Source organism: Odontesthes bonariensis, chromosome 9 (assembly GCF_027942865.1).
Source record: "Odontesthes bonariensis isolate fOdoBon6 chromosome 9, fOdoBon6.hap1, whole genome shotgun sequence".
Classification (NCBI taxonomy): Eukaryota; Metazoa; Chordata; class Actinopteri; order Atheriniformes; family Atherinopsidae; genus Odontesthes; species Odontesthes bonariensis.
The window spans coordinates 10154161-10181705 of NC_134514.1; the positions used below are offsets into that span (position 1 = coordinate 10154161).

At 40.5% G+C, this 27545-nt stretch overlaps 1 protein-coding gene across 4 annotated transcripts in view; it reads right to left on the reverse strand.

Moving 5' to 3' along the window:
• LOC142388136 (rho guanine nucleotide exchange factor TIAM1-like) overlaps nt 1–27545 on the reverse strand; it is a 45010-nt gene that overhangs the window by 8970 nt on the left and 8495 nt on the right. For 2 of the 4 annotated variants that reach the window (XM_075473065.1, XM_075473067.1), the window contains exons 2-15: nt 15485–15572; nt 14460–15378; nt 13292–13748; nt 12725–12897; nt 11686–11910; nt 10312–10497; nt 8918–9064; nt 8716–8787; nt 8109–8279; nt 7777–7881; nt 7240–7321; nt 6965–7051; nt 6337–6549; nt 5571–5671 (exon numbers count right to left, since the gene is read on the reverse strand). In XM_075473065.1, coding sequence (XP_075329180.1) covers nt 5571–5671; nt 6337–6549; nt 6965–7051; nt 7240–7321; nt 7777–7881; nt 8109–8279; nt 8716–8787; nt 8918–9064; nt 10312–10497; nt 11686–11910; nt 12725–12897; nt 13292–13748; nt 14460–15368 — 2928 coding nt within the window. In that variant the 5' untranslated portion in view covers nt 15369–15378; nt 15485–15572. Of the gene's footprint in view, nt 1–2656; nt 3166–5570; nt 5672–6336; nt 6550–6964; nt 7052–7239; nt 7322–7776; nt 7882–8108; nt 8280–8715; nt 8788–8917; nt 9065–10311; nt 10498–11685; nt 11911–12724; nt 12898–13291; nt 13749–14459; nt 15379–15484; nt 15588–27545 lie in introns of those variants that run through there. The other 2 variants (XM_075473066.1, XM_075473068.1) reach the window with 2 other exon arrangements.

A 27545-nucleotide genomic window follows, 5' to 3' on the forward strand; every position in this document is an offset into this window, starting at 1 on the left:
GGTATAGGCCAGGGGTTTTATTGGTACCACAGTTTGAATGTTGCTCCTCATTTGTAAATAGCTTTAGATAAAAATCCTAAATTTCTATATATGTAATTTCATTCCTACTTTGATCTCATTAATACAGTCCATGGGCATCTTTTACATCACAACTCCCACCTCATTCCTTGCTAGATACAAGGCTTGTCTTTGTTTATTAGCCCATTGCTCAGTCTAACACATGTTATCTAGGTTCAATCTCTTCCATCATTGCTGTAATCTTCTGTCGAAATATCTGCGTCGACATTCCAGGCCAAACTGTTATGTGCATGTAACACAATCCCATAAATCAGAGACAGAAGTTACAGGTAGAATTCTTAAGAGAAACTGCTCGAGCGAGGTTTTTCTTGTTCAGCTTGATTATTTATTAATCAAATTTAACCAGATCTCTGGAAATGTTCAGTGATTTCTTTTTTGTCCACAAATGAGACACTAAATGTATCATCTTACTCAAAAAAATGAAGATTTTTTACTGCTTAAAGTCTGCTTCCACTTTGAAAACATAAAAAAAAATTTGCTTAAATAAATCATACTGTCTTTAATTGATTTTTGAGATGTCTTGTATGCTGAATCTGCTATCAAAAAAGAATGAAGAAACATCCAGGCAGTAAGAGAAGCTTCTGGATACCGTCTATCACGGTGCCGTGCAATTCCTCAGTGCAGCCAGTTATCACACTCACCACTGTGAGGTATATGAAAGGCTTTTATGAACATCACTGACCAACAAAGTTCAGCAAATCTGTATCTTCATCAATGACATCATGGTACGATGTCTAATCTGCAAGGATAAATGACCTGTCAAGAGTTTACACACGACTAGTCATTCAAGATGAAAAGGTATTTGGGTCCAAGGGTTAGGGTTAGGAAATATTTTTCACAAAGAGCTCATCATCACCACACGTTATTAACTGACACTCATATGCTGCTCCAAAGAAGAAAAAAAGCCTTCCTTCTGTTAATCAGCCTTGTGTTTTACATTTGAATTTAAAGACATAACGTGTCCACAGCAGCACCTCAGTTTTTAACTTTACAACAAAATACTGGTACATGACGTTTATGCCAATAGATGCTTATTGGAATCCTCAGGGCTGAATATAAGAGTCAAGTGATAAATAGTTAGTGGCACCGTTGACTCAGGTGCTATTAAACCAAAGCAGCAGATGTTGATCAAGACATCAAAACCTAAAATGGTGAAAAACAGTATGTAAATACTGATGTAGATAGTATGTATCTCTGCTCCACCCAACCATTTGTATACATGTGGATAGAGATTTATAACCAATTTTCAAAACTGATTCAGTATTCATGAATTCAGATCAGGCAAGAATGTAACAAATGTAACGGGCTGGAAGTCCCCTCTTGGTTTTAAAGTAAACTGAATTTGTTTGGCTCACTGTCTGAATGAGACGATGGTCAATCTGGCTGCCAGAACACCAGATAGAGAGGCTCGGATTTCAGCCGACAGCGAGTGTGTGACTTGCCTCTCTAATAAGAGGGCCATTATGAACAAAAAACTTTGCATAGCCAACAGCTGTTTACTGCTGTGTAAATGCTCAAACTCTTGCACATAAACCTTTGAACATGTAGAAAAGTTGCCCCTGTTAACAGCACATCAATCAGGCTTATATGAATTGTGACGGTAACATGACATATCATGTCATAGTAAGCAAAGTGTGACCTTTTAACCATACGTGGTTGGTATGAAACATGAACCACGAAGAGCCCTGTCACTGTGGGCACATCTGAATAAAGCCTGGATGAACATTAAAATGGAACCTATCTGAAAGAGGAATACTACTTTTATCAGACTGATTAAGCCATTAATATTGGATATTTCATGTCTAAGATAGGCTTTTGAGACTTAGTATAGGACTAGAAATAAATCCAATTCTTCACAGCCTGTTTAATTGTTCGACTAAGCGCATCAAGTTTTATTGAGCACACAGTCACAGTCCAGTCATACTTCACACAGTCTTAGCTAATTAACACCATTGCAGCTCTGCGTGCATGGACAGTTATGACATGGCAGAAAGAGGATGGAAGAACACAGAAAGAAAGAACAAAGCCTTCGCTATCACATATTATGAAAAATATGTAAATTACATGGGATGTCATGGGTGAAACTGAGATGCCAGAGTCAATTATATCCCCTATCTTTTAAAATATAGATTAAACAGTGAGAAACCATCAAAGCACTCACATAAAATAGAGAGAAGATTACATATCTGCCCCTCTGAAACTGACAGAAGCCTCAGATCACAGCTTGACAAGGCAAGGGAGAAAACTCTCCAACAGTCAATCACTGCAACAACGCTCAGGGTAGTTTGTCAAAGTCGTGTAAAGTCCAAGTTGTCTGGGGTCAGATCTGTGGAAAATTAGCTCTTGCACGCAGTGATTTATTTCCTTATTATCTTGTGGAGCACTCCAGTGATTATGGGGCAACTCTGCGACACAATGATGACTCACAGCTTCCTGTCTTTAGCAGCCAAGAAGGAGTGTGAAACAAATGTTGAGAAGCAAAGGTGTTTGCCCCCCCCCTCTAACTAAGACAACAGCCATTACAGCAGCAGCAAAAGGAAGTTATGTAAAGAAGAGAGATGCATCAAAGGAATCTCACCAGATGAAGCATGTCATAGATGGAGTCTGACGAGCGCTTTCTGTGCTTGTTCCACTTCAGGACGGACATAGCCGGCGTCGGTGGACAATCAGCGTCAATTAAAGTGCCAAAGAGAAAAAGACCCCCGGCTTTGCAGAATTAAGTCTACACTGTGTCCCTCAAACCCATTTTCAGCCCTTTTGTCTTCCCTGTTTTATAAAAGAAGATGCTGTGGTGCTTGTGATGAGGGATGAGTGAAGCTGCTCAGCCTCCTCCTCTCCGCCCACCAGCACTTACAGCCTTCCAATTCCCCTTCTTTTGCGCCCTCACAGTCTGCTGTTTCTCTGTCACTAATATTCTGCCGTTTTCTCTCTCTGCCTCTCCCTCTTCTCTACAGTCTGGGCAAACTCAGGCACACAGTGTGACTGTAAGGGTGAATATCTGGCCAACTCTGGCATCATTGTAAATGGGTCTTGATAATCCCCCTGACTGGACTGAGAGCAAAGCAGCAGGAGGGAAGGAGCTTCGTCCTCAAGGTTGCTTTGAAACGGGATTGGCTCGGTAAGCAACACAGCAATAGAATATAAATGCAGGAATCCAGAGAGAAGGTGCGGGAGGGGGGGCTGCATCGGAGTAGGCTACAGAACATAGAGGATAGCACAGAGGAAAACTGATGTAGAAGGTTTTTTCAGTGTGGGAAGTATATATTAAATAATTAATACCAAAGTATATGAGCTACTGGCTTCTGTGATTAGATCAGGAGTCCTAGGAAATGTCAAGTACTGCACAAACCTGCTAATATTAGCACATATGTAGCTGTCCTACATCTCTGACATAGACTTATCTAACAAGCAAATTTGATGATTAGCTTTACCTCATATGTCAACAGCACCTTTACGCGATTAATTATTTCCGAATGATGCCAATCAAGAAATTAAAGGGAATAAAAAGACGTTATTTCTATTGTTAGGATTATTTTCATTATAGATTCCATTGCCAAAAACATTTGTTACAATAGAACATCGTGATGGTAACAGAAAACAATATTTATGCTGCTATTTACCCCATATACAGTCTCAAAACAAAAGCTACAGTTATATAATATCCAAAGCCAACCGTGTGCTGTGCCTTCCTCTGATGGCAGGAGCAGAGGAGATCTGTTCCCTGGTGAACAATTTGAATTTACCAAACCTGATGAGCTGTAGTCATTGGCTGACCTTCCTGGCCTTGAACTGCGATCGTCCCAGTGGCTTACCATTATTGCTGATGCACAATACTGGAATGACTTGCTGTTGTATTCCTGGCTACATTTCTTTGGCCTGTGCTAGCCTGTGGCAGACCAGTGGCTCTGTGCTTAGCTGTTCAGCCAGCCATAACATACTGCAGACACGTGGAAAGATCTCATTTTGTACACTTCTGGGTTACATCATTTTGAGCAGTGGTCAGCGCAACGCACCAGCGAGAACTGCTGAGTATAGGACAAAATCATGAATGTTGCAAGTTCATTAAGTACTAAAGCCAAACAACTATTCACTGAAATGAACAAATGGAACAAATGTTCAGAACAAATGGAAATTTGAGAGTCGAGGGGGATTATTGAACTAACAAAGATCTATTAACTTAGAAGTCATACATTTTCTAAATCAATTCATTTTGAAAGTAAAAAAATAAAACTGCTTCCACAGTATTATTTTCTGGAAACAAGCTTCCAACTGATTGATAATTTCACTGACTGCAGAAAGATCTGTTGTTCCCTTAGCAAACATCTGTATAATTCTGCCGTCCTAATTGTCAGCTGGTGGGCCATTAATACGGTAGACTAAAATTTTCATTAATCTCCGAGCCTCAAATACTGATTCATCAACTACTTTCAATGCCAGACTGAGACAAATGAACTTTTTGCATTAATGCATTGGAATGGTTTATTTTAAAACATAGAACCTCAAAGGAAAAAAAAAACTGTGGCAACTGACTTAAAACTAAAAGCTGAAAAAGCACAGCTTAATAAGACAAAGGATTCGACTTCCATAATACCATCAGTTTTAAAAAGACAACTAATTTGAATTCATCCAGTAATTAGCAGCAAGCAACCGTATAAATAAAGAAGTTAAAGAGAGATCGCAGATAAACAACCTGTAATGGGGCTGGCCCAGAGTTTGAAGGGGAAAAGGGGATGACTGGGGACCGATCTTTGGACTTCTTTCAGTGCCATTGAGAAATGATTTAATTATAAACCATTGTCTTAAATCTTCCTCCTGAAGGTAGTTACAGAGAGATGATTAGAGAATGTTGCCCTAATGATACCCGTTTCTTTTAATCAGTGTAAAAAAATATTGCCATTTCGTAAGTCAAAGCAATATATTTTGAGATTTTATTCCTCTTTTTTTAGCTTATCCTGACTCTCAGAGTTAGGAATGTGTTGTTGTTCATTTAGGGTTAAAATTAATACACCATACCCTCCCAATAACCACACTTAACCATGCGATTAAAAAGAAAGCTTAATCAAAGACACGTCTACCACAAAGCTGTTACTTTCAGAAGGAATGCTTTGCCTTGCCTCGTGTCCCCAAGTGCAAAACATCCACTTTGTTCTTTAATGAAGGCAATTCTCAATAGTTAGATTCTTTTAATTTAATGATGACAAAGGCTGCTGAATTCTGTGACAGCTTTGCGTTATGAAAGGAAAAAACAAACTTTATTCAGGCTTTTACATGTTGAGAAGCAACACCTTAATGTAAATATGGATGGAAACTGCACTGCTTTTTTTTTAAACAAGATAAAATGAGCCAGTAACAGATGGTGACTTAATCTGTGCTGAAGCAAAATGTTCATTAGTGCTTTTTTTCATAACAACACAAAGCTGAGAGGGATGCTGTGAAGGACAAAAACAAGCATAGATCCAAGATGTACTGTCACATGTTTTCTGTGGTCTTACCTTTCTGCACTCATCAAACTCACTGAAGATCTCAGAGTCGTCATCCAGGCTGTCTCCTGAACTCTCAAGCAACAGTCCCACTCCATCGTCCAGGATTTCCTCTGCATCGTACAAAAAACAATGAGCTTCATGAAACTTTCATTTTTTTATTATTATTTTTGGCTTTTTATGCCTTTAATGGACAGGACAGTTGGAGAGAGACAGGAAGCAGGAGGCAGAGAGAGGGGGAATGATATGCAGCAAAGGGCCGTCCGGTGCGGGATTGGAACCGGGGACAGCTGCAGCGAGGACTGAAGCCTCTGTACATGGGGCGCCTGCTTATCCCACTACGCCACCGACCACCCCTCATGAGACTTTTTGAGATCATTTTATTTCCCCCTTTATCATTGTTTTTCTTTGTAAATTTAGAACCATATTAAAATAATGCACAAAGTTTGACTGCACTAATTTTCTCACAGCTGCCTATCCTCCATAATTAAAACCCTGTAGATTCAGAGTCTTTGCATAAATCAAGCTGATGTCATTCAGGACACTGGAGAGAAATCTTGTGGAAAACAAAAATCAAAGCTTGAAATTTGCCTTTTTCTTTTGTGTCACACCATGTGAACTGGTAAACTGCTTTAATACACTGTTGGTGATGTTTAGGAATTAAACTTTTCAAGTAACCCTTTGGGCCTGTCATTGTACCAAGGACTTTAAATTAGTAAAGGAAACATTAGCATGTACCAGATTAGCACGACAGGCTGTATTTGAAAGTGCTTTTCACCTTGACTCTGGGAGAAGATATCAGTGTAGAGATCTTCTGATGCATCTGAGCGGCGCGGCGGTAGGTAGCAAAGCTGACGGCGTTCCACAGATGGCAGAGTGTTGACCGTCAAAGCCAGCGAAGCTTGAGAGAATGCTGCCTTCATGTCAGAGAAATTAAGACTGTGGGAGTCTTTCCCGTTTAGCTGGAGTATTTCATCCCCTGCATTTAGTCCTGGAAAGTAGAGACACCGACAGCTTGAATTTACACTAATGTAATTAGCAGTGGTTAAACATTGTCTGTTTGTTGAACTATCTTTACATCACACAAACCTGTGGAATAATTACAGCAGAGTTGCCAATGTGAAGCGGTTGTAGTTAAGTGTTATATTCAACATCATCCCTCATCAAGGCCATTGAGAGTCAGTGTGGTTATGATTATAGTAATCAACCTCTTTCAGAAATAACTTGTCCTCTAAACCCCTCCCTACCTGTTAATTAAGCCTATTTTATTGCATTTTAAAGAGAAACGGAAAAAAGAACAAATGTCAATCTACCTTGGTGAGTGCTGAGAACAGCAACTCACATATTTTTTATCCTTTGAGTGTCTAAAAAGATAGCTCTTTTGTCAAAAATAAAGTGAAATGAACCTTTAGCAAAGGCCAATCCGCCTGCCTTCACATCAGTGATGTAGAGCTGCTGTACTCCATCCTCCTCCACCACCGAGATGGAGAAACCTTAGGAGGAAAAGGAAAGATGGAGAGGTACGAAAAGTTCAGCGAGAGAAGGGTGACTCATAGACATCAGAGTCTGAAAAACAGGTCATGAGTAGGTAGAAAAAAACTAGATTGATTCTGCTCAAAACAAGAACACACATGATATGTTTACTGCAGTGTCACAACTGAATACAAAAAAATGTTCTTACCATAACCAATCATGCAGGATTCATCTCTATCAAACTGGATTACTTTTGTTATTTTGGAGCAAAGCTCAATTTCTTTGTAAAGCTGTGAAGGACAAAGAGAAGTTATTATATTAATCATCAAACACCAGCCGACTTTAGTCACTGTGGTGGGTGGGTTATTGACAGCAGGAAAAGAGAGCATTCATTTTCTGTGTTCTCAGACAAAGCAGTTCTTCTATGTCTTTATGAACGACGCTGTGTACTATGTCACGATTACAGATGTTTCTATTAGGAGTCTCCAAAAGTATGTTTTGATGTATAGTGTTCCCAGGAAGCTCATTCTCTAGAGAGAACTTAGAGAATGCAAAGCCTATTTAGAGTTCAAAACAGTAGCTTCTCTTATGACTGTAGCACTCTGCCAAGTGTGATATCTGTCATATATTCCCTTAAAATGACTCCCATTGAAATTAATTCCTTGATCTTTAAAAGCTTAAGAAGGCCAGTGGGAAAAGAAGAGCTAAGATGTGTAAGATCACGTTCAAACAAGCAAGCACATACCAAGTCACAAACATCCTCCTCTGGTTTGGGAATGTAGAATTGCACTTGATTTTCAATAAGGAATTTGAGTCGTAAGTAGTGTTTGGTTGGATCCAGCTCATGAGCCTGTGCGATGAGTACAAAAAGGAGATATTATCTTGTCTCATGGCAAAAATGTGTCTTGAAAAACAGCAAAACTGGCATTTCTCTGGTTAAATTATGTTAGCCAAACAAGCAAAGCATCCTTGACAATCGTCCTAAGATGTAGATACATGCAGGGAACACAAATCTTAAGCTAAAAAGCATTATGAATCATGGGTCAGGTTGCATAATTCAAGGCATGGTTACGTTACCTTGCAGATGGATTCAAGAACACACAATGCAGACTCCCCTGGCTGGATGATAGCTAACACCGGCTGGTCGTTTGGCAGGCAAACCCAGGAGGGAGTGAGGTGGTCAGGGACCCAGATGTCGCTCTCAGTGTTGGGCCGTGGGAAGCTTTTTACAGTTCCGTCCTCGCTTTTCTTTCAACGCAGACATCAAAAGTATGTAAGCACCATTACAACTAACTTACTGAGTTGATTAAATTAAATTCAATTAAATTTCCAGCTGCGCTATTCATTCCCCAAATAGGTTTTTTCTCATCTGTAATTTTGATCTGAATTGCTGCTCTCAATACACCCATAAAATAGTCGTAATTAAGCATTTTTCAGGAAATATAGTATATCTATCTATATGTAAATAACATATCTAATATATGATCGTAACTGTTTCAGGTATGAAATGAAATTTATTAATTTTAATGTCCCTGAGTAGTTGTCACCGTTGTTAATTAAGGATGCATAGAAGGCTAATATCACTGATATCAGTGTTGGCTAAAGATTAGTTAAATAAATTCCACTTTTGTTTGACATACTGATTAAATTCATAGAGAACGGATTATGGATCATTCCTCCTTACAGTGTTTTCCTTATGGGGATCAACATATATGCCATCAGCAGGCTTCTTCTCCGGCTCACCATCAGCAAAGACCTGCAAGGAAAAAAACAAAACAAAGGCAGAACAGTGAGGATCACTGGTTATGGAAAGGGGAAAATAAATTCCTATGTGGTCACGTCTGAAACCTACAACTAAACTATTTGCCGATGGGGGAAACACGGACCTGGCTGACTGTAGGGTGGGCTTTTGTCTTCTTCTTTGAGGTAGTGTCCAGACCCCAAAGGGAAGAGAACCTGCTCTTGCGCTTGCTGCAGGAGCGGGACATGGCCTGTGTTCGCCGTCTCACTCCAGTCTCTGTGCGAGCTGCCACCTACAAAAAATCATAGCACAATCAGGGCCAATATAAATCCAATGAGACATAAATAACTATCTGTTTGATCTCATATCACTCTGCTTTTTAGAAAAATGTGTGGCATCAACTGACTTTTCTAAACGCAGCCCATTAACATCCTGAGTGCTGAATGTAACTCAACGTGTTAACAAAGATGAGCCGATGACAAAAAGCAGTTCAGATATCTATGTTTAAATCGTGCTAAAAGCAGTATAACATGGTAAACGTATTTATGAAGATTTCAGTGAGAACTAATTTCACCAGGCAGTTGCTTTTAATAAAAGTGTCAGTCCTCATGTGGGTTTTAGCAAATATGGCATTTTTATACCAGTGGCAACATTACAAAGGATTAAAGAGGAAGAATTAAACTTTAAAACTACACTTTACCTGTAAGAACAAGCATTGTCTAAACTTAACTTGGGCACTCACTCTTTCCTCCTGTCAATGTTTCAAAAGTATTTTTGGGCCAAGTGTAGATGCAGGTAGTGATGGATGCAGGGATGAGCAAATTAGAGGATTGAAACTGCAGGGCAGCTATTAGCAGTTGTCTCTTTGTTGACATCCCGATCTACAATCTCGCAGCTTTTCCCACCCACCTGCTGTAAAGCACTGCGTTGGTGGTGGTGAGGGAAAAAGTACCTTAATGATGTACAAAAATCAAATAGATGTTTTTCTCTGCCACAGTTGCTTTTGTATTTAGAGAGCATAACCGTGGCGCAGCAGCAGGACGCCAATATGCAACAAAAACCACCCAAGGTGCCCTGTGTGAGACCCTGGTACCAAAATAGCAATCACTGCAGAAAAACATGCTTTTACACAAAGCATTTTGGTTTCTGGAATCAATTTTCCCTGCCAGGAGAGTCCCCGGGAGAACTGTGATGCCAGGATGATGCCAGAGTGTATTTCGAAGGAGATAGAGTAATGTTGCAACACTTGAAATCCAAAGAACTTAAATAAATACGAGGGCAATGTGTTAAGATTGAACAAACTTGCAACTAAAATGTTACAGGTTTACTCCCTTCCACAGCAACAGTTAATGCTGTTGAAGTATACTTAATCCAGTCATCAGTCACTCAAGTATTAAGCGGTTTTAAGACATATCCATGAGCAAAAAAAATGTTAATGCATTAAAGCTTAGATAATTCATGGAAGCACATTTAGACTCTACTTCACCAAATTACATATGGGCAGTTAAATTCATGAAGGGGCAAAAAGATAATATCTACCAGCGCATGAAAGGAGGAGACTGAGAATATACCCAGTCGACCCATTGCCAGCTTTGTGGGGCGAGAAGCAAAGGCCAGGAGACGTTTAGGGTTGGGTAGCTCCCCTCCTTGCAAGCTGGCCAGGTAGCACCTGAAGCGAAACAGATCCATGTGAAACTGCTCCAGATTCTGCTCCCACAAGAAGATCTGCAAGACAAGAGGGACAGAACAACACATCCACATAAATGGTTATCACGGCTCTTGTTTATCAACTTCAGATCAGGATGCACTCCTCTTTTCCCAACAAGCTCTGCTAGCCGTTTTCTCAAATCTGCACTCTCTCTGCCTAATGGCTAATGTTTACTGGGGCAGTAGAGCAGGACACTGTGATTATTCACTGGGCTGTCCCCTCCCAGTCACAGCTCTGAACTGGTGCTTGGAAGAGGTGGCCATCACCATGGCGGATAGCTCTGTTTTACTGCCAAGTAGCCCAGAGACGAGGAAACAATGCTGCACATTCCCCTGGCAGATAGAGGCTGGGAGCGTTTCAGCTTTCTCAGCTTTCTCAGGAGCTCTCCTATATCCATTCAGCTCTGCACAACTTGAAAGCTGACACTGCCAAACTGAACGGCTTCAACCAGGCACTACCAAACTGACTGGACAAAGGGAATTTGATCTTCTCTCTCTGTAAACAGACCTATTAAAGACAATATGTGCTTTGTAATTAATTAAGAAAATGGAGGGCCACTGACCATTGCCAACTGCATACCATGAAAAGAATAATAGAAGGGAGGTGCTTAAATCGGTAGCTGATCAATGTGTAGCATCAGCAGCCTTAAGGGGGACAAAAGCTCTGAAATCTTTTACTCACTTTTACCCATGCTGCTCCCTGATTCGCTGACAATCTGCCTGTTTAAAACCCAATCTATCTATTAATCTATTAAAACCCACTTTCCATTATGAGTGGAGGTTAGCAAACAAAACATAGCTTGATTTTGTTTTAAGAATAATTGATATAAGCCGTGGACCAGAAAAAAAACAGAAAAGCACTTATCATATTTAGGAGTTTGTCTCTGACATAAAGCAGGAAGTTCATCCTGAAGAAGATCTCTTTATCTTTTCCCGAGTTTAGCCGTTGTGTTCAAAGTCACAAAGAACAGCAGGAGATGGAAAGAGTTCACGTTTGGACATATTTTCCAAAACTCTTACTGCTATTTTATATAATAAAGGTCAAATTAAACGAAGAAAAGGCAAAAGTTGAACTGGAAAAATAATAAAACAGACCGCAGATGCTGATCAAATTTCCGACTATTTTTTCATACGTAAATCCTCCACAAATACATGAATGTGGAACTATGTGAGAGGAGATTTGTTAGAAGAGGATATGAAACCTACTTGATCCAGGATCGTCTTCCTCTTCTTGGTGTCGGTGACAGCGGACAGCTGCATGTCTCCCATCTTCTTCATTTTCTCATCCATGTCGATCTTCTGCTCCAGCTTCTTGATCTCAGCACGAAGCAGCCGAACCGTGTCCTCCCTGTGATGCTGGCGGGCGACAGCGGTCGCGCATGCTGAGTGTATAGCTGTGATCCAGTTTTCTAGCTCTGTCTGGCTGCAGGTCTAAAGTGGGACAGAAAGCAAAAGTTTAAACATGACAGCAGCTCCAGGACATTCTACGTTCAAAGGAATGCAGAAGGTATATTGTTGTACGAGGTAACGCTCGTCCATAGGAGAATATGAGCTTACTTATACAGCAGGACTGTTCTATGAAGCAGGATTTGTAGTAATTATGCTGATGCTGCCCACCCAGCGTACTTTTGTGATACATATTGATAGTGATAACATTTCATTGAGTAAAAAAATAGCCTGGAACTCTCTTGCGACAGTGCTGGAAGCGAGAGTCTTTAAAGTAAACCTTATCATTTCTACAAGCATTTACACAAGATGTATAGATTAAAACTTCTAAAACGGAAGGTAATCAATGCCTGTCAGCCTTGTACTTGTTGATTTAATGAGATTTGCAAGTAAGTCTGCTGGCCGGCTTGAACTAAGTTTCTATGTTTGTTCATTATTTGCTCTAAAAACTGTTCAATACTGCAAAGGTTGCATCTGAAATTATTCCTTTTACATGAAAAATCAATCTAAGCAATATATTTAGCTGAACACAGATTTGTAGCTATAATCATGCAGTATTTAAACAATTTCTGGCTTTAAATTGGAGCAGTGATACTGATAAACCTTTGGCTACAGCAATAGTGTTTTTCAGTATAATAATTTGTTCACTCTTTATCAAAATGTGTTGCTCTGTCCATGTTTGTGATTGGCCATCTGCTCCCAACACTGAACCTTTTATTTAAAGCAAAAAAATGCTGTTTTTAGGGTTATGGACGCTTAGGTTTCTTTGTAGAACAGGCCCATGATAACATTTTCTTACCTGGAAAAGAAATGCATCTCCCAAGGAATTGCTGAGGCAGAACACAAAGTCCTTTTTTGGATGCTCTGGCACAGCCTGAACAATGCTGTTCTCTACCCATATGGCATGCTTCGGAATACTGTTGTTGTCAATTCCTGAACGGCCATCGGTCTCATAAAAGAAGAGAGTGCATCCTGGAAAACAAAAATAATCTATTGCTTAAAAGGACAAACACCTGCTGGCCCCAGTCCCAGGGAAAGAACAACAATGACATTTTTGTTTTTCCCCAGATTCTCTCAAGCGATTTAATTCTGCTCTCCAGTGGCCAAGATTAAGAAGTGCAGCACAGCTGACTTATCATTGAGAGAGGTATTATAATTTTCATTTTAAGCATAGTCAAGTGACATATAATTCAATTTACATATTTTAGATCAGTATAACTGCAGTGTTTCTGCATAGGCTGCTTAATAATACAAAAAAAACCCAATGTGGTGTGGAATTAGTATGTACTATAATAACGATGACATTATTGAATAAAGTGTTGAGCTATAAAGAGAATGCTATGACTACATTAAGGAAGTAACACACCTTTCAGGGACACCCAGTAACTCTTCCACTTCCGTCTTGTGGCTGATTCCACTTTCTTGTTCTTCTTATGTACGAGGAAGTTCTTGACAGCAAGTTTACCGGCTTTGCGTACCATCCCCTGGACAATGCTGAGTAACAGATCAGACTGGTAGGCGGAGCTCATAGTGCTCTGCTCGTCACTCAGGGCGGAGCCTGCCTCCTCCAAGCTCTCCGTCTGGCAGGAGCTCATTTCTAACTCCTGGCGAAAGTTCTCGTACACTCCCTGGACACACTCGCTGGCCCCGCCGCCACCACTGCTGCCGCTGTCACTGCCAGCGAACATGTTCCTGCCGTGCATTGAGCATACGGAGAAGGAGGCTGACATGGTCTTGTAGCGTCGAGACTGGTGCTCTGCTTCCACCATCACCCCGTCGATTCCGCTGTCCTCATATTCGCTGCCTTCCCCGGCTGTGACATCCTGAATTGTGGCAGAGGCACGAGACAGGTGAGACAGCATGGCAACCAGGACTTCTTCATTACTAAGTTAGCAGGCAGCAACAACTACCCTGGCTGACTGCTAAGCAATCTTTGTATATATGAGATAGAAGCATATTTGTAAAGGAAACCAGAGCCTAAGAAGAGCCTGTGGGTTCCTTTATCTGGAGGTTCTGCTTGAAAATAATGACTCACAGCAAAAGCTACTACTGTTGTATGAGTACAGCCTTCCCTTCCTGTGGCACCGGAGGGTCTGCCCTCTGCTCCCCACATGGCTAAAGGCTCCTGGGAGATGAAGGCGGTTACACTAAAGCTTGGTATCTCCATCTGGTCACATGACCCAATCATGCGCTCCAGAGCTCCATTCACCAAGGTTGACGGTGCCCCTTCGTGACAGGCCCACCACACAAATTTTACTGTTACACTCTTCCACAGGCCCTCCCTGATTATCATAACAATAGCCTGAGGCATTTCTATCTGGGAGTGACTTTAAGCTGTGCTCCCCGCCTCCCATCACTGCAGTCTCCTCTCCTGAGAAAAACAACAGTTTCATCGGGAAATAACACATCGCAGCTTTTTAGAGTCAGAGAGGCATTTGTTCTGTTTTCTATCATCCGTGCCACATTTTAAAAGAGATTATTCTCATCAAATTAGTGGGGTAAAAGACGAGTTAATAAATGATTCCAGATCTTACCTGTATGGTCTGTGCTCTCCTGCCCTGCATAGTTGCACACAATGTGGCTTGGTGACTGTTCAGGCCTTCAGACAGGCAGTGGGAACGTCGGCAGGGCAGGGTGTATGCGCCATATGTGTTCCCATCCTCCTCAGATGGGGAGAGCATCTTATCATCCTCACCCTCCCTGACAGACCTGTTGGTGTCATGCCACTTGGCATAGCGGCCATGGGGCTGCCTGCGGGCTGGACTCGTGCTACTGTACAGCTCATCCAGGGAATTTGCCCTGTCAGTGGAGTCTGCGGGGCTGGATTGTAGGTGGCCTTCACGGTCGGCGAAGTCCCTCTCATTGGACATGTCAATGATCTCCTCAGTGCTGGTCAAGTGATCTTGACTGACATCAGACAGGGAGAACTCCAGGCTGTCATCTCGCCACATGTCTGCAGATTTAGACCTCTTTTTGAAGCTGACTGTCTCTTTGGAGCAGTCCTGGGTTTGCTGTAGGTATTTCACCTCACTTGTGTACACATCTTCATCCTGCACCTCCTCTGCCGTCGGACCAGGTAGGGTGATGTGCATCGTATTCATGTGCACAGACTGACTGGCCAAATCATTGTGAAAGGACACAGGCCGCAGGCTCATGGCGACACGATCCACCCAAATGGGGCTTCCAAAGTCCGGGAGCACATTGGTCTCATTGAAGGGTTCCAAGCCATTGTCAGCCAGGGACTGTGGGATGCTTGGGGTGCTACTTGAGCGTGTGCTCGTCTCAGAGTTCCTGTGCTCTATTTTTCCTGATGAAGCATGGCGAGAGCGTCTGGACTGTTTGTTGGTGATGCGAAGAGACCGGGACATGTGCTTACGGGACAAATAGCCACGTCCATTACTGTATAGGCTATGGTCCCCATTCTGGCTCTCAACATTTCCCATGATTCAGAGCCTGAATAGAAGAGAAGATGCAGTTTAAATCAACTTAAAAAGATCACCAACATAATGTGTAACTTAACAGACCTCTTGTAAACAGAACCATCTAAAAATTGTTGTACCTGCAGGATTGCAGAGGTTTTTCTGGCATTTTGTCACTGGATCTTCAGGCAGTTTCAGCCTTCAGCTGGTGGTACAATCCTCAAAGCTCTGAAAGACACATATCTGCATTACTCATAACTTGTTTGTGAAATGTCCTATTACAACTGTGTATAAGCACGAGTTTGTGTTCCAAGAGATCTGTTCCCAAAGACAAAAATGTAAAGACGAGAAGTCACATGGTTGTTGCCAGCCTCAACTGTCCCTCTCTTATCACACACAAAAAAAAGAATAAATAAAGAATAAAAACAGGGATTTGATATTAGAAGAGCAGAACTGTTCAGCAAATGTAACTTGGCCTGGCTTACTGAGCTTCCTCTAAACTGCTCGCTATTCTGAGGAAAAAACAAGTAGCTCTTTCTGGTGGAACCAACTAGATAAACACAACCCTTAGATTGACAGAGGAAATAATCTACTCATCCTCTTTCAAAATGCACAGGGACTTTGTGAAGCAGAGGGTATTTAATGGGAGTGAGTACAGTGACAGGCTGAGTGAACATGAGTTATTCAGAGCTGAAGTGAACAATCATGTTGGGTTATTGTCGTTTGTTCTCAGACACTACCTCCTGCAGCAGAGCAGAGTGTGAGCAGGAGGAGGGGACAGAAGTTTCCACCATAATGCACATTTGGAGTCCATCTACCTGCCTTTAGGTTGAGCACTCTGCTCTAAATAAGGTCCTGTCCCTTGCCCTGAAGACTCTCGACAGATGGGAGTGAAGATTAACCAAGATGTGGCGGTTGTTCCTTCTGATGCGTGTGCCTCTCATTTTAGAACAGACCCCTTTGGGGAGGGGGTGCAATGTTTTTATGTGTGGCTGACGCATACGAGTGTAAGCCCAACCCTCTGCTGCATGCACTCAAGCTTAAAGCGAAGGGAGTGTTATATAAACTGGTCCTGACCCTGTTATTCTACCTTGTTGCTCCCATTCGCCTCATCATTCCCTTCTTCACTCACTCATACTGCAATGAATAATGTTTGATGTTGCAAATCAAGCCAATTTATTATTCATATAACCCAGTGGTTTATTACCTGCTCCACTAAATCCAGTTTGATAGCAAAGGGACACACACGGAGATAAGACATATCTATGAAATACGACACCACTCATTATTTGAAAGTGTTTCACCAAAGGGCACAAACTTACTAAATGCAAGTGCTTCCAATAGCGCACCATGGACTGATCTGAGCTCGTCTGTACCCGCTCCCACAGAATACGCTTCAGTTTTAATTCATTTGGTGGTTAAAATCGGATTCCTCTGCAGATGTCATCCCTGGAGGGAAATGTGTGTTTAAGGCCTGATGTAACAACCACTTTATGGATGGAAGTTCTAATGTGTTAATATGACGTTAAATTGGCCAGACATTAATGTTTCATGAAGTTTAATCAACGTTTTAAACAATGATGAGGAACTTAAGTAGCGGAATATGTGTGGTTTTTTTCATTCCAGAAACCACATCGGTTAAGCATGCGCAGCACACTTCGGCCGGTAGATTCAGATCACTGCACTTCAGATTGAGAGAGGAATGTAATTTATTCTGCCCTGAAGTGCATGAACCAGGTGGTCACACAGAATGCCAGAAAAACAAAACTAGGACAAAACCGGATTCATTTTGAATATTGTGACTATAACCTTTCTGTCGCTTTAGTATATTTTTATTTTTTAATAAAAAATGCTGTTGGCAGAGTTAAGCGCAACCCAAAAGTGATCAAAAGAGTGTGACATACAACTGCACAAAATCAATCTAAGCCCAAACTCCAATGAGACCGAAGGGAAATGATTGACACAACATTGCCCATTCATATCTACAACATATTTATCTAGTCAGCTCATATATAAGGAAACAGTTTTGATCCAATTATGATTAAAATCTTAACCGCACAAACAGCCAGAGATCAGTCTGAAAGAGATCGTTTGTTGAGCTAGATGGAGAAAAACCACTTCAAAGTATAATTAGAAATAACAAAGTATAATAAATGTAATTAAAGATAAGAGACAACAGAACCCAGATTCCATCTGAACAGTGTTCTCCACCCGAGCTTTTAAGTTAGAAAAAGACAAAGAATTCTGAAGCTAACCTTGAGAAGTATAAAAAGCTACAAATGATCACAAACATATGGACCAAATTCTAAAATACAGATGTTTCATTGTCTTTAACGCAAAGTTGAAAATGGTCTTAGTTCCCCAACATACTGTAGCTGCAATGCTGCTGGTGTACAGAGTCCATCATTTGCTCTTGATTAATACATGAGGAAAGAGGTATTCTACAGCACCAAACCCCACTCCCCACCTGGAGCATTCATCTTTGCTCACATAATTTAAAAATAAAGCACTTTCATTTATCAAAATACCACATTTTTCTCTCCCAAAGCAGATTTTGAGAAAAAGAACGGTGATTTCTAACATTTTCTGTCACTGACTTTCAACAGAAACCAAGCATGACTTTGTCCCAAGCTGAACAGTGATCATTCCTAAAGTGAAGTGAGACCAAAGGATTGTGTCTGGGGCTATAATAGGACCACTAAATGAAATCTTTCTCAAACAATGCCACAGCTGAACAAACCACACAGAAACAGAGCTATTGTTGTGCTCGAGGCTATCCTACACAGAGGAAATTAAGTCAGTCAAAAAATGTCAATCATTCCATAACTGTGCATCTCCAGCGGTGGTAAGACACTACAGGATCATTGCAGATATACCATAGCCAGGTCACCCGCATGCTATCAATGCTCATTATGCCACAACAGCTTGATCATAAGAAAAAATAGTGACAGTAGCATCATAATCTTTTACTACTGTATCTGTGACGGTATAGTGAGAAATTGTTTGGAGTTAACTGTGACCATGTCAATTGGCTGCTCTGAGACTTTTTAGTGTTCAGCAGCTTTAAATAAATAGATAAATAGTATGAGCCATAAGGGCTCTATAATAAGACCTAAATTGAATAGAGAACTCCAAAAGATTCCAGCTTCACACAGTTCAGAAAGACAACCTGCTCTATTGTATCTCCAGATTAGCAACAAACTGTTCCAAAGTGCTATTAATATGCAAACCTCCAAAACAATATTTCATCACAAAACACAGAAAACATATCAAATGTTTAAAGTGACATATTTTACTATTTCATGAAAAATGTTAGCTTTTCTTGAATTTGATGGCACCAACACATCTCAGAAACGTTGGGACTGGGCCATGTTTACCACCGTGTAGCATCCCCTTTTCTTTTACCATCAGCCAGTAAACAACCTCGAAACTGAGGGAAGCGGTTGCTGAACCTTTGGCAGAGGAATGGTGTCTCATTCTTGTCTGATATAGGATTCTAGCTGTTCAACAGTACTGCGTTTTCTTTGATGAAATTTTCATGATGTGCAAAATGTTTTGAGCGAGAGGTCTTACCTGCCTGTAGTCTTCTACTAAGAAGACAAACTTTTGTAAAGGATGCAGTGCATGGTTTAGCAGTGTCTTGCTAATATGCAATGCCTTCCCTGTCAAAGATGTTGTCCGGATGGGAGAACATTTTGCTCTGAAATCTGTACATATCATTAAGCATTAATGATGACTTTCCAGATGTGCAAGTTGCCACTTTCATAGGTACTGATGCACCTTCATACCATCAGAGATAACTGAGTGCTTCTAACAAGCTGAATGTGAGCTGATTATTTTTAATAATAATTATGATTACAATGAATTGAATTCCAATTGGCTTGAATTGGACTTTATTATTTAAGTGCCTTGAGATGACATTTGTTGTATTTGGCGCTATATAAATAAAAATGAATTGAATTGAATGGTCCCTTTGATCTTAATTCTGAAGGATGAACTTCCAAAAGGAATTTCACATTTCAATTTGTCTTATTCCACGTCATTTTTCTAATTTTACCCAAGTCCATTTGTATTGAGCTTTTGTCCAGAGAAGAGTGAAGCGTTGTTTTGGATTGCATTCCCATATGGCTTCTTACTTGCATGATGGAGCTTTACCCTGCAAGTGTGGATGAACTGTGCTCACAGACAATGATTTCTGGAAGTGTCCCTGAGCCCATGCAGAGATTTCCATGACAAAGTCGCTTGTTTTTAATGCACTCCCGCCTGAGGGCCTGAAGATCACAAGCATCCAGTATTGATTTTCTGTTGAGTCCCCTGTGCACAGAGTTGTCTCCGGATTTTCAGATTTTTTTTTATTGCAATATGAACAGTAGATGATTGATTGTTCAAAGTCTTCAGACTTTCACATTGAAGAATATTATTCTGAAACTGCTCTACAATTTGTAAACAGCTTTTTTTGCAGATTGTTGAGCCTCCACCCATCTTTACTTGTGAGAGGCTGTGCCTCTCTTAGGAGCTATTTTAATACAGGATTATATCACTGATCCATTGCCAATTAACCTACATAGTTGCAACATGTTCCTCCAGCAGCTAATTTTTGGTATCATTTACTTTTTCCAGCCTTTTGCTGACCCTGTCGTAACTTAGCTGACAGGAGCTGCCGCCATCAAATTCAAGATGAGCTAATATTTTTCAAGAAATTTGAATTGAAAATATAGGTTTTTATAAGATTTGCAAATCACTGCATTCTGATTTTACTCAAAATCTACAGAGCGTCCCAACTTTTTTGGAATTAGGGTGTTAAATTTCCATGTAATGTGCAGCAGGGTGGGATTTTGTCATCTCCCAACTATGTGACAGGTAGATGTATGGTCCTATTGTTATTAGAGAACACTTAAAAGCACAACTAATACTAGACAAATTCCTAGGCCTGCTGGAACAGGAATCGAGAACTGTCCAATCCCCCTCCTGCCCTTTTCCTTAGACCCTCAGGGACAAAATTCAAGCTGCTTGCATCTTTTAAGAAAATTATGATTTTTTTTTTTCCTACAGGCACAATCTGATCTACTGATAGTGTGAAACATATGCTCACCTAGTCCTATACTCATTAACTCAACTTAAAACACTATGATACAAAAATACACCAGATAAATCTGACAGTAACAGCAATATCTTAAATGAATGTGGACACAATGCAAGAGGGAACAAACAAACAAACTGAGCCTATATGTTGTTTGGACTGCTGAAACGCATTCCAACCATTTAAAGCTGCAGTCTGCAACTCTTTTTCAAGCATAATGCCTGGAACTGTCCGGGGAATCTGAAAGTAGTACATTAAATACCCCAATACAAAAAAAAATGAGTTCTCTAGGTCCCCTATATGTCCCGCTAGGTCCCTCCAAAGCCAGCAGGTTTGTTTACAAAATTGCAGACCGGACCGGTAAAAGGTAACCAATCAGGTTTACGAGCTGGGCTCTGCTGCCTGTCAATCACCGATTGTGCACGCGCGATACAAGGTAGGCTCGTCCCCACGCTTATTTATCTAGACTATTGAACTTCATTACGGGCTAGTCTACTTACTGTGTCTTCCATGATCGCAAATGACAGGTGAGTTGATGAATGAGGAGTCGTGTAGGCGCATCTGGCGTGCACGTCTACGTGCACGAGTTCTCATGTGTTTTGAAGGGGCGGGACAGGAAGTTGAATAACTTTTTATTTTTCGGTTAAAAAATAAGCATTTCTTGCATTTTGCGACTACGGAGGTCACCGTTTTCAACTTCAAGCGTTCTGATAGATCATGTAAACTCTTAAAATGCCAAAAAGTAGGACTTTACGTATGACAACAACAAATCTTGCAGACTGCAGCTTTAAGCAAACTACACTGATGAAAAGAAAGAATGCATCGGGCTGAGTAGTTACAAGCTCCAACACAAAACTCTGTTATCTGAACACTCCAGGCTCTACAGATAATAACACAGGTAGCTGTATGGAGGGGGGAGGGGGTTGTCATTGAAAGAGACAGCTCACATTTTCCAGCTGATGTGGTCACATGCTTCAGTGTGAGTGCAAGTATGTAACAAACAGCAACTCTCATTGTCATGACTCATTTTCTGCTCTCAAGAGCACTCAGCTGTATTTGGGTGTCTCTTGGGACAGAGGGAGTTTAGCATCAGAAAAACGTGCATCCTCATTCGAAAAGCTTTCAATCAAAAGAGAAACGTCCCCACAATAGAGTTGGTTGTAGTGTTGATTAAAAAAACAAGTACTTCTTCCCGTTGTAGTTTAACATCTTTATAAAAGTGAGAACAGAAAAAAGAGGATGTTTTCTGACTGTAAATGTTAAAACCTTTGAAAAGCAAACATCTGAAAAAGGGGGGCTTGGCTCGCAGTGAAAATGAAAACAGCTCGACTTGTCTTGGAAAAGCTTTGTGCAAAGTACTGTAATGTATAAAGAATGGATAAAGAGGCAAAGCACTTTTTAGTTTATCCAGAAAATATCTTTTAGGCTCTATTCAAATGTCTCTGCAGAACTGGCATACCAGTTCAAGTGTGATCAATAATGACATTCACATAGTAGCATTGGAAGTATCATTGAATAAAAAAAAGAATAAACAAAATTAACATATTTTAGCAACAACAGAAATAGACCATTTAGTCATTCCAGTTGCTGTAAAGTTAGCAGCATGTTTGAGAGGAAATTAGCAAACACAGCAACTATGTGTAACCCTACTGACCCCATCTTGAGGGTCTCAGGTGGCCTTGTGTTATGAGACATTATTTCTGAAGGGGGGCAGCCTTTAGAAGGATCCAAACACACATAGAGCAGCGTAATTGTTGAACTGAGCAGGTGTGAACCCTTGTGTTTGCACAGATGTTTCTCCCCAAACTGGTACTGGCTTTGATTATTATGTCGCTTTAACCCTCGCACGCCAATTCACAAAAAATAGTCTATGCAATGTTTTTTCCAAGACTACAGAAGATAACTCCAAGTTTGCAAAAAGATCAATTAATCAGTGACTTATAAGTTTAGAAAAAAATATTTCAGAGCTTGTTGTTGAGCTGCAGCTTGTGTTGTTTAGCCTAGACACCTTTATCCCTGTCACAAAGCATGTTTACATGCATAGTTGAGTCTGAGGGTACAGCTCAACTGGGCCATTTAAAGCTGCGGTCGGCAACTTTTTTTTAGTCATATTAGCTTGAACTGTCATGGGATTGTGGAAGTAGAATATTAAATAGGCTGTTTAGGAAAAATAACGAAATCTGTAGCTCCCTCTGAAGCCTGTAATCATGCTTACAAAAATCGAGCGCTCCCGGCTGTTTTTAACCAATCAAGTTAGGGTGGAGGAATCCTACCTGTCAATCACAGCTTGTGCACACGCTGCTGAGCGTGAGTCTGCCCCAGCTTGTGTGCGCTCACACTGGTGTGAACTCACGTGCACAACCTCGTCCACAGAGGGGGAGGGGTTTGGGGGGCGATTCGGAGCTTGTTAGAGGTTGGGGGAGGGACCTGAAAGTTGTATCAGTTCGAATTTTCCGACTTTAGACTCGTAATTTTGAAAACCTGCCGACGGCAGCTTTAACTGGATCATTGTCCTTGTCACAGTATACATGCACAGTTGTGGAATCAAGTTATTTGCTGAAGTATGTTTGATACTTTGACCAATAATGTGGACCGTGACATTAAATGTTCAAGACATTCCGCAGCTTCTCTGTGGGAGATTGCTGTGTATGTAAGTACAGCCCAATTCACTGCAAGTCATTTGTCTTTAACTGACTTGAATGGTGATTTTGTCAGATGACACCTGGGTTACAAAATCAGAATTTTATTAGAGCAGAGTGACAGTCTGGAACTGATTGAAGCAACTGTAAGTCAACACAGAAGTCTTATTGGGTGGATTTTCAGTCACAATTTCTGATGTGTTTAACCATCTGGCAAAAGAAACAGAAAGATATGTGAAAAAAATGGAACTTTGGAGTTCTGCTAGCCCCATTTTCTTAAAGTTGAGTGTATATATCCAGGAGTGGTTTGTTTGGGTGCATTAGTCTAGTTTGACGAACTTGTTTACATGTTTTTTTATGTCCGATTATAGTTGGATTAATCCAATAATTTGTGTCTTTTTAGTGTTATGTAAATGTGCAAAATGTTTTCTATAGAAGGTCACTGTGAGCTGAGGTCACTTCTTCTGCAAAGGTCAAAGCTTTATGGGGTTTTTGCACAGCAGATGCTGCAGGTTTTATCAGGTCAACACATACTTTGATTTAAGAATACTACGGCTCAAGCTTAATATTATACTGCTATCTCCACACACGCTGTATTATAATGATAACAAACGTTCACCGTTTTAATTGCAACAGTGGATCTCGCTTGTGATACCCGGGCTGTACCAAGAGATTCATAAAATGAACAATAATAAAGGTCTATAAAACCTAAGGCCACCAAAACATAAATCTAACAAAGTTATGCAGTTGGATACAAGCCAAGATAAACTGTTTTCAGTTTCCAACACTTAACATGGGATGACAGCTCTAGCTCCTTTGTCATTTCCAGCAATTTGCTTGTCAAGCAGTTCTCTACTTAAAGAGTTATCAGAGGACACCCTGCTTACGGCGCTTCCGTTCTTCGTTGACAACCTTTGAAGTTCTGAAACAGCTGCTAGTTGAAAGAATACGTACACAAGACGACTACTTTCAACGCTTATGGGTGTGGATACAGGTTGTGACAGCAGTGATTCCTTTGACTACACTTCTGTGGGAGAGGGGATATGCAATTTTGAATCGGGTAGGAGTCTGGAATATCTCCATTCATGGTTTTTGTGCAAAGGAAAGTATTCCAAATGGAATCAGAGCAAAACATTTGATGTAAGTATGAACTCAACAGGGCTGCTCTTTACAGTCTTACTATATCAAACTAGCTCCCTATTTCACTAACGATTGAGACTGGACAGGCCTGTCAAAGGCTGGGTGGAAATATGTTTCAGCAAGAGTTTGGCCAGATGCATTTTGCCAAGTCAAATGAAACACAAGCTTTCAAATTCAACTAGTTCCCAAGGAAAAGATATAAAACTTTCCAATTTAAAGTAAGACAGCATTACTGAAGCCTTTTTTTAATGCTTTTACTCATCCCCTCCATTAAAGGACAACACAAAAACATTTTTATCAATGACTCATCTTCATCAATATGATAATGTGTTGTAAAATTTCTTTCTCTCAAAGATATTAGAGAAGGTCTGACATTACCCACACCCACACAAAATCCACAGAATTCCTCTGCGTAAAATTCAGGGTTGCAGAGTATAGATGAAAATGAATCCAATCTCATTTTACGTGGTGACTTTGTAAAACACTATTTCAGAGCATAAATGACCTGTTTACCTTTCTTCTGAAGCAGTTTCTCTAAAATTTGCTAACCTGTAAGTCTAAGATTTGTACTCATCGAATGGAAATCCTCGAGCTGAATTTTCAGCAACTAAGAAAATATTAGCTGCCAGATGAAGACAACAAGCTCAAACTGAAATCTAAATGTGATGTGATTAAAAAAGGCATCAAAATGAATAAAGTGGAAATAAATCACAGACTTTCACAAGCTGACCTTCTCATATCCTGTAACTGTCACTGAAAGTGTAAAGGTCTCCCCTGGCTACATGGAGCATCAACACAACTCTGTCTAAACACGCTTCACATTCCAGACTTACACTTTGCCCCTCCAAAGATCTGACTCCAAACACCCTGCAATTTTACCCTAACAAAAGGACAAAAGTGCTCAACGGTCTCGTGATTATAGGTAAGATCAATAGTATCAATGCAGGGACCAAAACATTATATGGTGAAAGAAACTTTTCCCAGAGAATGTTATCTACTGATAACATTACAAGAGTACAAGATAATGAATATTAAAAACACACTAAAACCTTTAAAAGTACTTAATGTGCATAAGAACATTGTGCTGGAAACATCAGCACAGAGACCATGTGAAAATAGTGGTAATCATAACACTGGGTCAATATCTAGCAACAGATACATTTCATGTATGACTCACTCCAGATTTTCCACAGGCAAACATTTGCTTCCAGGTCAGCAAGTGAGAAACCAAGCATGCCTTCAGTCTGAGTGTGTTTCTTTTTATATTGCACCACAAGTACATCCTCCACTCAAAATCACATTTGGGTCAACGTCAAGACAAATGTTCATCATTTTGATTCCAATATTAATGAGCGATGAGTACATGTTTCAGGTTGTGCTGCATATAGATACACAAAAAGAAACAGCCTATTCCTGGTACATTACACCGCGTCTCTGTGTTCCCAAACTCATTTTAAATGCAAGAGCAACTTTCTAATATTACATTTTCAGAGGAGAACATGGCCCTGTGTGGCTGCTGCGTTCCTTCGTCAGCTTAAAGTCAAAGTCACATGTCCAACCTTTACAGTGCATTAGATTTGATCTTAATCATATGTTTGGACACAGCTCAAGTTCCCGGCTATTAACTGGGTTCCACTGTGCTCACGAGCTGAACCAACCTAGGTTCTGACACACATGGCTACACAACGCAAGGTAGAAAATTGTACCATTTCCTCCAAGAAAACCTGTGTACAGTTTCCATGCCAAGCTTCTTTTATTGGCCAGTGGTGTGTAACTTAAAAAGTCACATTTCAGCTACACTCCAGGGCCTCTACCGAGTTGTTTTGAACCTGATAGGAAGTTTTGTGTATCTAAAGGTTTTCTAAGGGAGCTTTCTTACTGCTGTTTACATTTCCTGACAGTTGATATCCTATAACACAGCAAAGCTCAATAGTATGCAGTTTTCTCTAAACATTTGATTTGCAGGAAGTCTATGAAGGCAATCCAGCAGTGTCATGGTACAATGATGACCTCATGATTAGTTCAAAGTATATTTCTGTTCCTAACTCTCCCTGCTTATTGGCACTCTTTTGGTAGCATCTAATATATAGAAATGATCACAAAACTAGAATGTTACATTGACTTTACTGTTTAAAACAGCCATCCATACACCTCTTTAAAAAAATTCAAGAGAATGTCTTGCGAAATGTCCTAACAATACATATTTTCTTATTTCTTTTAACCACAGTTGATGAGAAAATGAAACAAACCAAATACTGATAATGAAAATAATAGTGTAACGGCCAGAAAACAAAACATCCTTGTTGCTCAAGCTTCTACAACTACTGAGACTGAGGGACAGGTATTTGAATAAAAAAAATAAAAAAAAACTTGCCTGCACACAAAAATATTTACTTTAACAAAACCACTAAAAGTCCCAGTGGTTTCTGTTGTGTGGTATCAAGACAGAGCGAGTTACTGTAAAAAGGCCAAACTGTGCAGCTGCATGTGTCACTGGGCTAAAATCCTTTTCCATACAGTCTAAATGTTATAATAGCTAAGGTTAAAGTAACTGAAAGACCACATGATCCAGAGAAATGCTCGTGGCCCGTGAGTCTACAATATAGTCTTTGTTCCTCTGCACACTGTACTTTGAAGCTTATGACATAAGACTGCAAAACAAATCTGAACACTCATTTTCCTATTTTGAAAAATACATTTTTGTTCAAATCAGCGAGCAAGGGCTCCTCTGCATATGCTTTTCGAACAAAGCCTTTATAAGAACTCAAGTTAGTGCTCTCCCCCAATCATAACAGGGACATTGTTAAGATTTACAGGCCTGAGAGCGAGGATATAACCTCCTGTCCTGCTGAGCCTAGAACGATCAATACATTACCATAACTGTGACACCAGATGACCGTTTCTCGCCCCTCGTCACAGTGGGTTTTCAGACACAATGCTCAGATTTTGAATGAACTCGGACATCATAAAGTCGTCCATTACCCCCTCCAGGATGCGCTCTGGGAATTCTCCTTGACTTTGACCACCTCTCACATTTGCAATTCATCATTTCTCCTTCTCAGCATCACAAAACCGGCCCCACCAGCACTGCTTTGTCATTACAACTAGAAAGACACAAGCTGTATTGTTTGCATCTAGCAGTGAATGGAGGGCAATTCAATGGTTTGTTCACTCGAGTTGAGGGTGAAGTTTAGCTTTACACAAGAGTGCTACAGGTACAAACTGGTGGAAACCCCTCCTTAAACACACGCTGTGAAGACCCCAGAATAAAAGAGAATGGAAAGAAGACACTAAGGTAACTAATGACAATATTGCATCCAGTGCTAAAATAAATTCTACAGC